Source organism: Cyclopterus lumpus, chromosome 1 (genome assembly GCF_009769545.1).
Source record: "Cyclopterus lumpus isolate fCycLum1 chromosome 1, fCycLum1.pri, whole genome shotgun sequence".
NCBI classification, from domain to species: Eukaryota; Metazoa; Chordata; class Actinopteri; order Perciformes; family Cyclopteridae; genus Cyclopterus; species Cyclopterus lumpus.
In genome coordinates, this window is record NC_046966.1 from 9,993,398 (window position 1) to 10,010,244 (window position 16,847).

A 16,847-nucleotide genomic window follows, 5' to 3' on the forward strand; every position below is an offset into this window, starting at 1 on the left:
GCCTGGCATTCTCTCCAAACCTCCATCATACTCCACCATATATATCTAATGTACAGTTCTAGAAATATTACTCCACTATGTCACTTTGCTTAGAAACAGTTTTAGCTTTGTGATTTTCAATTGTTATTGTATTGGGTTTCATTTAATGTCTATGTTTATTCGTATTTTTCTTCTTTCTTTGTTTTTGTCTATTAATGTGCACTTTGTGTTGCAACACCTTGATTTCTTGGTTGTGACGCTTTTGCAAACTATTCACATTATAGGTGTATTTTTTAATGGTTTGTGTCAGGGTTTGAAAACAGAGTTAAACCAGAGTAAAAGTAAACTTGAGTAAATGTTTTTCTTACACTTTATCAGTGTATTCATTCATAAATAAAATGTATTAAATACCAGACGTGACAGCGACGCTGGTATTGTCAAACAAGGAACTCCATAATTAAATACCACCACATAAATCTCAGGATTATGAATCATGTGTCATGAATCTTGAATTTATTTATTCATATCAAACACGTCTTTATTTCCAAATGGCAATGGTTATTCTAGGAATAAAAAGGTGCAATACCTCCACATAAGAGTGGGGAAAGACCTGTCCAAACCATTTAATTAAACTTCCTCTAATGCATATCCACTCATTCTTTCTTCTTGACATATAGATCTGCCGATTCCCCTGAGAGAGATTGTGAGGCGTCCTCAAGTAATATTTTCTGCTGGCTTCGTCCTGCCGCCCAGAGAGCTGCCACCATTGGTTTATGTGCTCTGTTTTATGTAAATATACGGGCATGAGGAGGGAGGTGTTTTCAGACAGATTTCTAGATCAATCACACACAATAACACACATAAACGTGCAAGCAATACATAATTCATGAGCTGAAAACTTATTACGCTCTCTGCGCAACAACACACAGAGGAGTCATTATAATTTCACGTTGCTGTCGTTTCAATGCGTGTTGATTGATAATAAGTTCACTGATGGGCTTTGCAGTCAACCATGGCGTGAGATGACTGCACTGCACACACATGGATGTTTTTGATTTATTGGTCTATCTTTTCAGCCCATGTTGAAACATGTTTTTACAGTCGGGAACATTTATGCCGTGACAGCAGCCACAAAACGTCACTTAAACATGTGTACTTGCTTACTTTAAGCCTGTCAGCTCACAATCTGGAGATTCACTGCGTGACCGTGGAGGAATGACACCAATGTCTCTCCCTCATATGTTGAATTGACACGATATACATTAAATGAGACGTATGAGGCACAAACATTTGGATTTTATATACAGTATATATTCTGACAATTGCAACATTTTTTAATAAAAAGGACAGGTACGATCAAGTTTGGTGTCTTTTCTCAAGATAATTTGTCATGTTTTGAGTCACTTGGACTGCAAGCAAAAACACAGTAAAACAACACGTCCCTCCACCCTCCGTCTTCATAATACCGCCATTCACTTTTATCAATATTTACAGAGTACAGTGCTCTCTCTTACACATCAAACTGAATATTTGTTTACAATCTTTGATCAAGAAGTTTATCAGTAATTAATACCTTTGTAAAAACCCTTGTTTGCTCTCCGGCGACTAAAATCATATTTGTAAAACTACCAACAATTGAATCCAGCCCATTTCTGGACTGAATCGTGTTTGAAAACACCAATATTAGTGTTCATTTGCCAATTTTTTTGTTCCAAGATTAGAAAAGTGTTTCTGTGTGGCACATTTGTCTTTCAGTCATGAAACAATGAGCCCTGATGCGATCCGCAGAAGCAAAACTAAAACTAAAATAAATAATCAGGGGTCTCCTCTGTGGTTAATGTGGTGCTCTTTTCAACAGATCATATTCACTCATCATATTATGAAACTAAAAACCTAACTGGCACATAAAAGGACTTCTTCTTGTTCTGTGTTCGCCTCCAGAATACTGACTGAAACGATGTGAGTCTGTACGGACATGATGGGAGCAGGTTGGAGCAGGACGATGATTGGTGACCTGGAGGAACTTTACCTTATGAGAAACACCACAAATCACAGTTGTCAAATTGCTTTTAATCCAATTGACTAAATGTGTGTCAAGTAGAAGACAAATCAAGAATTAAATTGAAGTCTCCTTAATGGATAAATGCAGGTGCTGTTGGCGTATTTCTAATTACATATATACACTTAAATATTGTTTCACCAATGCTTCTCCATTGTTCACATACATTCAGTCAGGAGAAGCTGTTGAAAGAAGCCACACAGAATTATAGATACAAAGAAAGCCATGAAAAAGTGGATTGTTATGTAAAATCATGATATATTAATATTTTCTTGTTTGGCTTTGTCCATTTAAAACCAGAATAATTTACACATCACAGACTCTCTGAAGAGGATAGCATCGTCTACCTCAGCATGTGTGTCCCTCAGTCTTCATCCTGATGAACAAGACATCATGAGTCATGCACGCTTAAGTCCACATTCAGTTTCATGTATGCAAAGAAATAAATAAAATAGAGTTGACACTTTTGAGAAGTTTTGTTTTTCGGAGTGCACCAAAAGCATCCATTGCTGCAAACAGACACAACAGACCATCCATACAACACACCCAACAGATGGAAGGGTGTGAGCAGGGTTGGTGTCGACATAGCAGTCCTCCACACACACACACACACACACACACACACACACACACACACACACACACACACACACACACACACACACACACACACACACCTAGACACACTAGACACACTAGACACACTAGACACCACTAGAGTTTCTTTTCAATTTTTTTAACATCCTGATCTGTGTGGGTTACTTCCTGTTTCTCTTCCCACTGTCTTCATGGAGCGTGATAACCACTGATCTGACACACCGATGAGCACAGCCAGTGAGAGTTTTCGGCCTCAGAGCACGTCAGACATTAGTCTCCTCTCCTTCCAGAGGGTATGCGCTGCACCGCGCACTCTCCTCCAGGCACGCATCCTGCGTGGCAGTGCTCACGTGAGTGCCGGTGCCTCGGTGTGGCAGGAAAGAGAATTGCAGGGTGTGCCTGCTTTTGGCGGAACCGCCTTTCCCCGTCCCATTGCTGTAGCAGACAACTAGTCGGCGGTTCTCCTCAGGTGCGGCGGAGCACGAGGGGTCTCCGTCAGCTTTGTTGAGGCGAGGCGAGTCACCACCAGGGTCGCTGGCGGTGTTGTCATGGAGATCGGGTAGATTGCCGGTGGCGATGCTGCCGCTCCTGATGTGCGGCGTGTGGCTGTGGGTGTGGCGGTACTCTTCATCGATGTCCTTGCCCAGCTTCCACCTCTTCCACTTTTTCAGCATCTCTGACTGCACCTGAGGGATGATTTTTGATTAAATACGACACAGAGCACTTCATTAGATGGACTCGCTCTCTTGCCAAACATTTAAAAGTTTGGAGATTATAGATAGACGTGTTGTGTCTGTCCCACTTCGTAGACAAAAGAATAAAGGTGGAGCTTTCAGAGATGGAGAGGGCCGATAAAGGCTGGAAACAGAAACACTGATGATGAATAATGTCTCATTTATCGTCTCTACAAAAGGGAAAGGAAGGAACTGCTGCAAGAGCAGAGATTAAATTACGGTTGTGCTTGACATGAAAGCACATCTGTCTCACCTCTTTGTTGACGAAGCAGTACAGAATGGCAACCAGCAGGCCCTGAAACAGAAGGAGGAGCTATAACATTGAACTATTATCAACACATACCCTGATATCACTAAAACACATGAAAGAGCTATATCATATTGCTGCCCCACTGTGAAGATACATGTAGTTTAGGTCTACAACTGATCTAGTGGGGAAGAAGAGCTGCTCACAAATAACCACGGATGTTATTAACAATGCAGGTTTCTGATTAACTAAAATAATCAGAATCCATTTGTTTATATATGAGCAAATACATTTTCATGGAGTATTTCATTTGAATTAATAAATATAACTACTATTTAATTTATTTGATGTGATTATTGCATATTGTAGCTGTTTCCTTTCTAATTAAAAGGAAAATCCTTGAAGTCAGTTGTTTGTCCTCATCTCTCATGAGACAATAAGAGTGCAATTTCAGAAAAAAATGCCCACAATTCTGAGGAAAACATGAGAGCTTGTGCAATGTGGGTGCTTGTGGACCCGTCCTCCAGCAATAGCCAACAGTACACGGTTATGTGGCGAGGGGCTTTGCAGAGAGGCCTGAAGGGTCTGGGATTTTGGGGATGTTTTGTTTGGATACTTATAAAATGTTGTTTACTTTCACTGGTTTCTCCAAAGTTGCCTACCCCAGCGTTAATGTTAATTATGTATTGTAGATGAATATCTTTTGTGTGAAGTTGAGTTCTGACCTGGAAAGAGTTGAACAGCAGGTCACAGAAGAGGCGAATGAGGCGCAGCATGGAGCCTTTAGGGACGGACTCATCGATGACGAAGGTGAAGAGGATGGCGTGAATCCCGAGCAAAGGAATTAGAGTCAGAGTGGACTTTGCTAATCTATATTACAAGAAACCAGAGAGGTTAGCCACTGCTCATTTACCACCTCCATCAGGTCACAGTCAAGAGGTCATATTCAGGTCACACTCACCTGAACTTGTAGTCAGTGTATCTCATCTGATGAGCTCTGAGTTTAGACATCAGGATTTTGATAATTCGTATGAATATGAAGAAGTTAATCTGAAATAAGAAGACAGGGGGAGTAAAATGATACCAACAAATATGCAAAATATGTTCTGTAGAAAACAAATCGTGAAGGAGAGAGACAGAGATGCCTGAAAATGTCTCCAGCCTCTCTGTGCTCTGAAGGATTTGAACGGTCCACACACACACACACACACACACACGCTGTGATCTAGTGCAGACCCTCTCCAATGACAGAGAGCATTAATTATTACGGCACTCAAGTTATAAGCGCTCCAAATTTGGTAACGTGTGTATGTTGTCCTGACAGATGTGGTCGTGTGAATGTGTGTGTGAATGTGTGTGTGAATGTGTGTGTGTGTGTGTGTGTGTGTGTGTGTGTGTGAGAATCGGTTGTGTTTGGGATTGTTGGAGGATGACACATATCGTTACACAACCATACGGCAACTATTTAAGAGATTACGATAAAGAGAACCAACTGTGTGACTTTCACAGTCCAGGAAACACACGGATTTGAGAATATTACAGCGTGAGTGTGTGAGCACACGTACGCTTCCGCATGAGGTCACAAAGGTTGCTACTGTTACTGTACACTTGTGCTCATAAGTGTGTCCATCTATAATCGTGTTTGTCTCTATGGGAACGAGAGGCAGGAAACACACAAGAGGGATTCCACGACTTATTTCTGTGTGTGAGGGTGTGTGTGTGTGTGTGTGTGTGTGTGTGTGTGTGTGTGTGTGTGTGTGTATTACAATAGTCTAGCTACATGTGTTCATCTTCCAATTTAGGTCTTCTATACTTCAAATTTGATTTCAGTTTCTGAGGTCACTAGAAAGAAGCCGTTACCAGTTTTATCTGTGATCTGTGTTTATATTTCTACCCCAACACGAGGTCACAGGATACATCGGAGAGGTTGTGAGAAGGTTGACAATATAGGACAACAGAAAAAACTCATTTCTGTTTTTTTTAGACTTTAATCTTAGACTTAACTGTTAAATAAAACAAAACAAAAAATGCTTCAAACGTGTGCAAATGACTTCAGCCACAGTTATCAACACAAATAAAACCCATACTGTACAAGAAAAAATAAAAAGGAGTGTTTAATCCAAATCACTTTTTCCTTCTTTATTCGTAAATTAATCAATGAATTAAATTTTTTTTTAAATACTTAGGTTAACTGCCAGTCGTTATTTTAATACTGTCGTGGACTCAAACTTTGAGTACGTTATTGTTATATTATTGTAAAGTGCTCTGCAGTAAGAGCCTGACAAAGAGTTATGTCATGACTATTACTCCATAAAGTAGTTATTAGCTGCACTTAACTTCAGAGTGACCTTCTGTCGACAAAATCTAAAGTACTCAGTGAGGAGAGATTATTATGTTACAGATGTAGAGGAGCAGACGCTGGGAAACGAGGTGTGATTCTTAAGTGAAGAAATGTTTTACTCAAAACCTCCTTCCAGCTTCTGCATGATCTACATACTTTCAAAGAAGATCATACCCCCAAACACAAGCATAGTCGGTGAATGTCAGCTGCTGTGTGTGTGTGTGTGTGTGTGTGTGTGTGTGTGTGTGTGCATCAGTAGCTCGATCACATGCCAGCACACTCTCGACTTGACTTTCCTTCATCACATTGTTCAACTGCCAGACAGAGAATATGAGAATATGAGAATATGAGAATATGAGAATATGAGGATATGAGGATATGAGACAAACAGATTCAGACAGTTATACCAGATAAGCAAACACGATAGGAGAACGGATGATCCACCAGTATCCCATGTTGATATTCCTCTCCCAGCACCTACACACACACACACACACACGCACGCACGCACATTTAAGATTGTAAATTATTGTTGTTTTTATTATTGTATTTCTGATCTGTTCACTGTCTCCAAAGAGTCATCACATACATTATAGCATCAACTCTCACAACTTACAGTTCTTTCATTTGATGTTGCTACTATATTATAAAATACTATTATGAAAAGCAACTTACTCCTCGTTCTCATACAGATATTTCACCGTGATCCACGGCAACACGAATATGAGCGGCGCGCCTGAGAATGACAAAATGTGAAAATCAACAGATAAAGAATCGGTGAGACCTAAAGGCTCGCCGGAGATTAATCTTTTAGAGCACACAACTAATGTGTGCTCTAAAAGTGACAGTTTGCTTTTTATTTATTAATCAAGTTTTTCTCGATTGCTTAAGCACGATTTTGATGGTTTTCTTTTGTTTTTCAAAACAGTACACACAATTAACACACCCACAAACCCAATTAGCAAAACACCTCAGATCCCTTGCAAAATGAAACACTCTTGTAAAAACTATACACTAATTTATCAAAACCATATTGTGTTACTATATGAAACACACACGTTGCATATGACTTAATTTGGTTTGGACCAGTTACACACTGCTGTTGAAAACCTACAACTCTTTTAGCAATTCTACTTCTCAGTGATTAGAGTAGTGGAAGTAAAGTACACAGAAAAAGTGCAAAACATCGCCCACATTTGCACCACTATAAGCACAATGTCTGCTCACACTTTTTGCAAAACAATACACAGAGTGATTTGCAAAACACTAAACACACTTGAACAGTATACTTTAGACACCGCACAAGACCAATGCTGCAGACTGATGAAAATATACATTTCCTTTCTCTATATACTCAAATTAGTCAACGTGGAGATTCACAAAAAAAACATGTCCCAGTTTTCATGCATCACCCTCCTTGGTTGAAGATAGAACTCACCTGCTGCATTTCATTGTGCTTAAACCTGACTGCTGTGTTTAATCAATTGGCACAGAGGTGTGGTAATTTGTCTTTCAGCGCTTTGGAATTGCAAGGAAGTGACACCTTGATATACTTCTGTGTGTAATGGATAGAAGTGTGTTTAGTGTTTTGCAAGTCACTGTGTGTATTGTTTTGCAAACAGTGTGAGGCAGACATTGCTTATAGTGGTGTAAATCTGGGCCGAGTTTTGCTCCTTGACTGTACGGTTTGGATAATTGTGTAATACTTTTGATTTTAGTGTATATTCAATCGTAAAAAACTGTATGTAAAAAGTTATCAGGCCGACATGGTTTTACCGTATTATTTAGCGATATTTATGATGATGAGTTTAAAATCTCGTTATCCAAAGACAAATATTTATATTCTTCTCTGACACGATGAAGACCTCAAAGGTCTCTAAATATTGAAATGTGAAGCAAAATCTAATCTGTTCAGGAGCCGGTCACTTCCTCCGACATTATCTGCTCTGTCGGCTGCAAATACTCACATCAATTGGACAATCCAGTCAATAATGTAACGAGACAGTTATTTGTTATATCCGCTCGGGGAGGACTTTCATAACCGCGGAAAACAATGTTTGAATTCTCAAGATAACGATATAATTAAATTACCATCTCGGAATAGCGAGCTGAAAACTTAACATGGACATCATAAAGTATTTATGTACTTAGAGATAATAAGAGGATTGAGTTTTAAAGAAAACAAAATGATAAACCAAAGCTGCCTGCGGTATACGGATGTCTTTTTATTTTGTGTCCTGAGGATTTTTGAAATAATATATTATTGTAATCAGTAGGAGGTAGACTAACAACTACTTACATGTTGAAATGTACTCAAAAGTACACTTTCAGTCTGTTATGATAATGTATAAATATATGAGGATCGGCTCTTTTATTTGTCTATTCACATACCTGTTAACCTTTCTGGTACACGACTGACTTCCTGTTGCTGAAGACTGTCTGCTACAACTGATCAATCTGACCTCTCTGCTTTGGGGTCAAAATCCTGTTCACTCTTCTCGCTAAACCGACCAATATTTGTCAATCGAAAAAAAAAGGAACAAAAAACCCGGTGTCTTTAATAACCAGAGCAGCACTATCAGTCCCTGTGTAAGAGTGATGACCTCACCCCAGCCAATGGTCAGATAAATGTAGAAGTACTTCCTCTCGCTGAACACGGTGATGACGAGCAGGCTGTGCAGGTAGATGCCCTCCACCAGCAGCCAATAGTTGTTGGCCATCACGCTGTACTGCATCATCACCATGGCACCACGGCACCACGTAACAGCCTGACACACGACACAGGACGGGGGTGGTGTGGGTACTCACAATAAGCCAAGGTGACATCTTTTTCGATGGTGCACAAGTTGTGTATTTAAAGGCAGCACAATACAATGCTCAGCTCCTGACTCACGACAGCAGGACTGCCGTCTTTCACATGAACTGCTCTGCTCACACAGAAGCAGCAAATCACATGCACACAACATTTCTAGCTCGTGCTTTATGCGGACACAATGCCATTTGTTCCGTTTAACATAAGACGTAGTGGAAATTAAATGTAGCAATAAATGAGCGAGTGGAACTGGGAGAAATTAGTATGTGTGGGCATTTCTAGATTTTTCTCTTCCTCACCGGCATTAAATATTTCAGTTTCACAAGTTTGGATGTCTTCTTAATGAACCGATACAAGATGTATTATTAGGAAATTACATTTGTCCCAGAAGATGAATTACTGGTAGATCATCAAATATGATCCGGAGAAGAATAGCTCTTTCTCCTAATAAGCACTATAAGAAGTTAAACTATTTTGTATTTACAAGGCGTGCTCCATGAACAGTGCAGGAAGTAGTGTGATGTATTTGTCTCGTGCTAAATAGCTGCACACGAAGATGAGGCTGACGTGCTGTGGTTGCTCTCACCGGTATGTTGACCCATGCTTGTGTCCGGCTGTCATTGCTGCTCCGGGGGTCCAGCGTGAGGGACAGCAGGGCGTCTTTGACCAGGATGGACACGGCTTTCAGGATGAAGGAGGCAAACAGGTTCATGTGGATGTTGTTCCTCATACAGTGGAGCTTCCTGGGGCACATGGGTGACAGTGTGTGTGAGACGGCTTTTGACTTTGAAATGTTGTATTCACAGGTACATGACTCCCATTACCCAATGCTTTACTACTTGTTGTCATCTTTTGTTCTTTACATTCGTTCCTTCTTGATTCGCTCCTTCCTTCTTTGTTTTTTCCTTCCCCTCTTCTTTCCTTACTTTGTATCCTTTTTGGTTTCATTTTTCACTTTTCCCACATTTTCTACCACCTTTTATTAATTGTGTCTTTTTCCCTTCCTTTGTTCTGTCTGTTCTAAATTCTCTCTCACCACCTTGTTTCCTTTATTCTTCATTTCTTCTTCCCTGCCTTCCTTGCTCCCTCCCATTCCTCCTTTCTTTTTTTGTCTCAATCATTCTTTTATCCTACCCTCCCGTCTTCCCTACTCAAGCTAACTTTCCTTCATTCAGCGCTTTGTTCTCTTGTATTTGGTCCCTTTGCCATCCTCTATATTCCCATCTTTCTCCGTTCCCTTTCTTCCTGCCCTCCTATCTTCTTTTATTGGTTCTCTTTCCCTTTTCTTACTTTCTTACTTTTACCCCCTTCATTGATTAATTCCTTTCCTTCTTTTTATTCCTCTCCCTATTTCATCCTCACTCCTTTGTTTCCTCCCCGTCGTACAGGTCGTACCTGAAGGTGATGAGGATTCCCAGGGCCAGTAGCAGAGCTCCCAGGGAGAGTGAGTAGCCCACTGTATACATGACCCGTAACTGACTGAGGATGCGGCCATACTGCTGCTGCAGAGCCAAGAGGAGAGACAGAGTCAGATGCTTCCATGCATTGCCCTCATACACCCACCACCCACCGATCTGTCCACCTCCACCTCCACACACTAACACAACTACTGCAGATTAGATTTGTCACAAAATATGTTTTAAAAAAGGGTGCTCAAGAGAATTTGAACAGATGGGGATTTTCAGATGCTGATTTCAGCTCAAGACAAGTAAAAGTGTCAAGACATTCATAGTCACATTATCATTATCGTCTCACCATCTGCCAGTCCAGTAGCTTCACATAATGATAACATAAGGCAGGCTTGGCACACACACACACACACACACACACACACACACACTGTACTGTGTACACACACCTCACCAGGGTCGTCCTCACATTCGCTGGTATTCTTTTGCGCCCAGTGGCCCTCTTCATTGCAGAATCTGTAGACCAGACCCTGCTGAACTGTTCACACAGAGAGATATTTTACATTAGAATGACATGTGTACCCCCGAACAGTTCAAAAGTCGATATATCCCCACACAATATTTGGTTTGTAGGGCAATAAATACTTTGTGACATTATCTTGATAATCATTACGGTTCATTCTTCGCCTTCCAAACATTAAGTAAAATACAAATCCTGCCAGCAGCTCTAAAGGTCACAAATAACACATAATTTCTCATATTATTGAACCCATAGGCATACAACTTCCTGGACTCTCCACGGGTTGCCAATCAACTGCTTTTGGACATGACATAGCCTGACACCACGTAAAACTACAACTTGACGTTTATACACCTTATAATAACTGCGCTTTAGAGGTCCTCCTACTTTATTAGCTTTGAACAGAGCACATTTCCAGTCTTTGTGCTTAGCAAGCTAACTGGTTGTGGTTTCATGTTTACTATGCAGATACCAGGTTTCAATCTTCCCACCTAACTGTGAGCAAGAACGCTTTTGTTTAATTCTTTTCTTTCATTGTTTTGAAGTTGAAACTGACCGCACAAAATCTAAATACGAGACCTTTGTTCGATGTCATTGGGCCAAAGTTACATGCCTAGTTGCTTTTTTGTTTTGTTTTTCACTTAGTTTTTTTTTAATTATGTTCATTTAAATATATTAACATTAAACATAAATATCACAATTAGACTTGTCAGACAATAATAAAGTACAGAAAGACAAAACAGAAACACGACAACAACAAAGAAACCCATAAAAACAAAACAGCAGACAAACAAACCAAACAGAAACAAAACACCAAAACAAAACAAAAACAAAGCAACAACAACAACATTACACTCACCCAGAGACCCCTTTAATTATCTTTTACATGTACATTTGCATGCCCTGCATTTATTCCTGCCTTTTCTTGATAACCCAAATTCCGTCCACGAGTACTTGACCACTCTAATTTGTTATAAAGGCCATTAGATGTTTCCATGCTTGGTCAGTATGGCTTGAAATGTTCTTTACCCTGGCAATCATATTTTCAAATACAGCCGTCTCTGTCATGAGTTTGAGCCAGTCTGTGAGCCTGGGCGTATGTGGGCTCTTCCAGTTTCGCAGGATAAGCCTCGCTGCCACCATGAAACCTGTTAGTGATATTCTGATCTCTGCCTTGGTGAGGCCTGATGGCACTATCGATGTGTCCCCTAATAAACACAGCTGTGGGGATTCTGGTAAAGGCCGTTTGAGCCACCCTTCTAACATTTCCAGTACTACCTTCCAAAAAGGCAACACATTGGAGCACTCCCACAACGCGTGTAGAAAAGTGCCCATTTCTATGTTACATTTCCAACATTTATTATCCTGCATCAAGCCCATTTTATACAGTTTCAGAGGTGTAAAATAATATCTATGTATAATTTTGTAGTGAGTAAACGTGCTTCTTGCATCCCTTGTAGCCCAGCCTACTTTTGATATTATTTCTCGCCATACATCTTCCTTAATCTCAATGTTTAGATATTTTTGCCATACTAGTCTCAGGCCTTCGCACATTCCAGCTTGAATGTTTGACATTTTACGATAGAATATTGAGGCAGAGTGTAGGGTACAGGAAGCACTTAGGAACTCCTGAATCTTCTTCTCTTCTTCCTCTTCTCTTTTCAATCCAAACCCAGACCCCATGCTACTCCTCAGCTGTAAGTACTTCCAGAAATCCCCCTTCTCATCTAAATTAAATGTTTCTTTATGCCTAGTTTCTTACACATTTTGTCTGCAGAACCGTATTAAATATTGAAAAATGTCCATCACAGATCCCAAGGTGACATCTCCAAATGTTTTATTTTGTCCGACAAATCCAAAACATATTTACTTCACGATGATACAAAACAGAAAAAAAGAAGAACAAAGAGGAGCCCCTGCCCGGCTGCAGGAGATAGATCACTTTCACACCTTTTCCCTGGCTCTAAACCACCTGCACAAGAAGAAATAACTCATTCCACATGAGCTGCTATGAGTAAACGCTGTTATGTGTCTGACACAAAAGCCTGCCCTCCAAGCGAAAACGTTCTCAGAAAGCTCCACGGGATGTTCGCTGGCCCTGGAGACACAGCGTGAAGTCTTAAAACCACTTTCCAGTAGATAGTAGAGTGATATCTGACTGTATATGTGGCCTCCACACAACACTAATGCTTCAAACTATTGTACACCCTATTTAACAAAGCTTTCATCCAACACATTGCTGCTTTTTTTTCATCCCGCTGAATACCAAGAACATACTCATTTCACTCTTTCTCTGAAGTTACACATCATGTATCTGGATGAGCGCTGTATTCTTGCATTTCTCGGATGTTCTGACCTCATAAATCAATGAGTGGGACGAGGACTATAGTACACGCTAAAAACTCTCTAGTTCTCATGAAGGTGTGTTGAAGAGCAGCTCGAGTTTGAAAGGAGGAGTTTCTTCACACAGCTTGTAAAACTACAGATTTTTACTTAAATGCACTCCATGTATTTGCACTCTTTCCCACTTTGTACTGCAACCCCTGCACAACAATGTCCTTTATCTGAGCACTGATACCTTTACGGTACCATGGCAGGAACCATGGGCAGGATACATTGACAGTGGTTCCCGGGAGTCCATCAGGCCAGCAGGCGTACAGGTCAAAGGTCCTATTACACACCAGCCCTGCAGTGGAGAGCAGATCTGTGAAATGGCTCTTGGCTTACCTTAGTAGGTGAGGCTTCATTCTCCTGAATGCATCTCTGTAAGACACACACTCCAGCTGGGGGAGAAGGGCTCACCTGTTGTGGGGGGCGTGGCGTTGTGGTAGTTCAGGCACTGGTTTTTGTAGCTGCTCCACTGCTCCTTCACGAGCTCCAGGGAGTTAATAGAGGAGACCTACAGGAGGACGCCTCATGTGAGCTTGAGTAACAGCTGCCAATCAAAGACACATCTCATTCTGTGTGTGAGTGTGTGCAAAAGAGAGAGAGAGAGGGAGAGAGAGATGTACCTTTGTGCAGCTGCAGAGCATAAGCAAGGCCAAGAGGAGACACACCTGGGACATCCCACTGACGCTGGAAGGGTGGGGGTCGGTGGGGACCAGAACACAGAGGAGGCCCGACACATGAGGCGGCCCCGACCCTTTCTCACACACAATGGGTAAAATCTTGTTAGTGTGTGTGTGTGCTGGGGGTCATTTAGCCAATTGGTCGAATTAACAGAGACGCTTGAGTTATTAAAAGCTCCTGGTTTTCCTTAACTCAGCAGAATTTGATTTCACAGAGTTTTCACAGCATTGAAAAACCAACATTGTCATTTATACAAACAGTGCATTGTGCATAGGTCCATCTCTTGTTCAAATTGTACAACCGTGGTTCTTTTCTCAAATAATTTACTGCAAAATTGCCACACAAAAGCACCAATCAATAATGCGATTGGACGAAGATGGTGCCTTCAGGAAGAACAGAGATTGACAAATGTTTGTTTGTGCCTACAGTCCCATGTATCCCGTTTCATTATTAAGAATACCTGTCGAATGAAGGCCACAACATCAAATCCTAACAAATAGCTAAAACGGTTTCATCTGCGGGTCGGTTTTGAAGGCCGGTGCATTTCCTGTGGAGCCGGTTGACCGTCTTCACCAACGAAGTTGGAGAACAAAACGAAATCTGAAACGTTTCTGCAAAAAACACCTTGACCATGGAAACATTTTTGGCTAAAACGTTTCAAATTCCACTCTGTTCCAGTCTCCATGCTTCTGTTAAGTGCATCTGATGATGATGATGATGATGATGATGATGATGATGATGATGCATCGGGCCGTGTGTGTTTCTGACCGTGGCTGTACCTGAAAGAGATCTTTAACCAAATGTCAAAAGCCTGTTGTGTTATCACAGCACAACGATTAGCACCTTCATTTCAAAAGGGCTACAGAGCAAACAACAACACATGAGCTGCGGCTGTTTGTCCTCGCTGCAACGTACCTCGTGTTGTTACAGTAATAACTTTCCTCTCTACGATCACATGCAGCTGTTATCGACTGAGCAGCAAAGCCCGAAGCAGAAGGACATACACGTCATGCTCCTGCAGGCGGATTCTCATGGCATCTGTGTCTGGTGCACAATGTATTAATTCACAGATTAGTCACTAATAAATTTGGCAAAACCTACAGTGCCTTGTTGTGTAAGAAAATTACAGACACTGAACAAATAAATAACAGCAGGAACTAATGGGCTTGGTGCTGGGAGCCACAGACAGGCTGGAGATGTCGGAAAGTATTCGGAGACTGACGGCCACATTGTTGGCTTTGGTCTTTTAGTTTGATTCGCTGACAATATCAGCACTGTTATCCTTCCAGCCGTTCTCATGAGGAAACATGTGGAAATAGAGCTGCTATTACAAGAATCTGGCTATGTAGATGCATTAATAAATTATATTAATGGCTCATCAGATACAGGCACAAACAAATCTAATGGATAACACGTTAAAGCAAACATCTAATGGATAACATGTTAAAGCAAACATCTAATGGATAACACGTTAAAGCAAACATCTAATGGATAACATGTCTAATGGATAACATGTTAAAGCAAACATCTAATGGATAACATGTCTAATGGATAACATGTTAAAGCAAACATCTAATGGATAACACGTTAAAGCAAACATCTAATGGATAACACGTTAAAGCAAACATCTAATGGATAACATGTCTAATGGATAACATGTTAAAGCAAACATCTAATGGATAACATGTCTAATGGATAACATGTTAAAGCAAACATCTAATGGATAACATGTCTAATGGATAACATGTTAAAGCAAACATCTAATGGATAACACGTTAAAGCAAACATCTAATGGATAACACGTTAAAGCAAACATCTAATGGATAACATGTCTAATGGATAACATGTTAAAGCAAACATCTAATGGATAACATGTCTAATGGATAACATGTTAAAGCAAACATCTAATGGATAACATGTCTAATGGATAACATGTTAAAGCAAACATCTAATGGATAACACGTTAAAGCAAACATCTAATGGATAACACGTTAAAGCAAACATCTAATGGATAACACGTTAAAGCAAACATCTAATACGTTAAAGCAAACATCTAATGGATAACACGTTAAAGCAAACATCTAATGGATAACACGTTAAAGCAAACATCTAATACGTTAAAGCAAACATCTAATGGATAACACGTTAAAGCAAACATCTAATGGATAACACGTTAAAGCAAACATCTAGTGGATAACATGTCTAATGGATAACATGTTAAAGCAAACATCTAACAAGTGAAAGCACATATTTCCAACATGGTCCCCAGATGTTAAAAGACAAAGAACATATAAAGAAGACACAAGACCTTCAACATTAATGAGTCTGTTTCGTCCTTTAGGTTTCTATTTAGTATTAGTTGTTCTTAAAGAACCCTGCTATTTTTAATAACTGTTAACTGTCATAATAAATGAAGTATGCAGCTTTTTGAATAAACAAATACATTATAAATCTGGTATTTTTTTCATCCAGTATTTTTGGGTTAAATAGGAACTTAGTAATTTGCGGTTCATGTAATTTCATCTCCTAACCTCCCTCGTATGCACAGTCACATGAATAAAGAATTGCTTGACTCTCAAGCAATTCGCATATGAGCGCTAGTGTGCATTTCTGTGTTTGTGTGTTTGAGTGTGTGGGTGTGTGTGTGCGTGTGTGAACACGTGTGCTGCTGGCATGGCATCTGTGTGTCTGTTTTTAGTTAACCACAACACTGAGAAAAAGACATCGGATAATCAGAGGACTGTCTCGACCTGATAAGCCTTATCGACCTCTTAGGCAGGTTTTATGTTACACGCACACACACACACACACACACACACATACTCGCACACTCACACACACACACACACACACACACGCACACTCCAGCATGCTGTGGAATGAGGATGTCCTAATAGATTTTCCAGCCTGTGTGAGTCTCTGTTTCCAGGGTAGTAGCACCTCAGGTAATTAAATCCTCTTCCATAGATTTGGCAGGAGCTGCTTCTTGTTGCTTTTTAGGGGACATTTATAAATACAGTTAGTTGTCTTTGTATCTTGTTTTTCTGTGAGTGAAAAAAAGATCGAACTTGCTTGATGAA

At 40.4% G+C, this 16,847-nt stretch overlaps 1 protein-coding gene across 4 annotated transcripts in view; it reads right to left on the reverse strand.

The window, feature by feature from the left end:
- Positions 1 to 2,034: 2,034 nt before the first annotated feature.
- Positions 2,035 to 16,847, reverse strand: part of gcgrb (glucagon receptor b) — a 41,644-nt gene continuing 26,831 nt past the window's right edge. For 2 of the 4 annotated variants that reach the window (XM_034542233.1, XM_034542249.1), the window contains 13 exons: positions 13,710 to 13,840; positions 13,501 to 13,597; positions 13,277 to 13,384; positions 10,628 to 10,716; positions 10,165 to 10,271; positions 9,356 to 9,512; positions 8,566 to 8,725; positions 6,633 to 6,693; positions 6,365 to 6,434; positions 4,578 to 4,666; positions 4,342 to 4,486; positions 3,623 to 3,664; positions 2,035 to 3,321 (listed from right to left, as the gene is read on the reverse strand). In XM_034542233.1, coding sequence (XP_034398124.1) covers positions 2,899 to 3,321; positions 3,623 to 3,664; positions 4,342 to 4,486; positions 4,578 to 4,666; positions 6,365 to 6,434; positions 6,633 to 6,693; positions 8,566 to 8,725; positions 9,356 to 9,512; positions 10,165 to 10,271; positions 10,628 to 10,716; positions 13,277 to 13,384; positions 13,501 to 13,597; positions 13,710 to 13,763 — 1,602 coding nt within the window. In that variant the 5' untranslated portion in view covers positions 13,764 to 13,840 and the 3' untranslated portion in view covers positions 2,035 to 2,898. Of the gene's footprint in view, positions 3,322 to 3,622; positions 3,665 to 4,341; positions 4,487 to 4,577; positions 4,667 to 6,364; positions 6,435 to 6,632; positions 6,694 to 8,565; positions 8,726 to 9,355; positions 9,513 to 10,164; positions 10,272 to 10,627; positions 10,717 to 13,276; positions 13,385 to 13,500; positions 13,598 to 13,709; positions 14,343 to 16,847 lie in introns of those variants that run through there. The other 2 variants (XM_034542241.1, XM_034542259.1) reach the window with 2 other exon arrangements.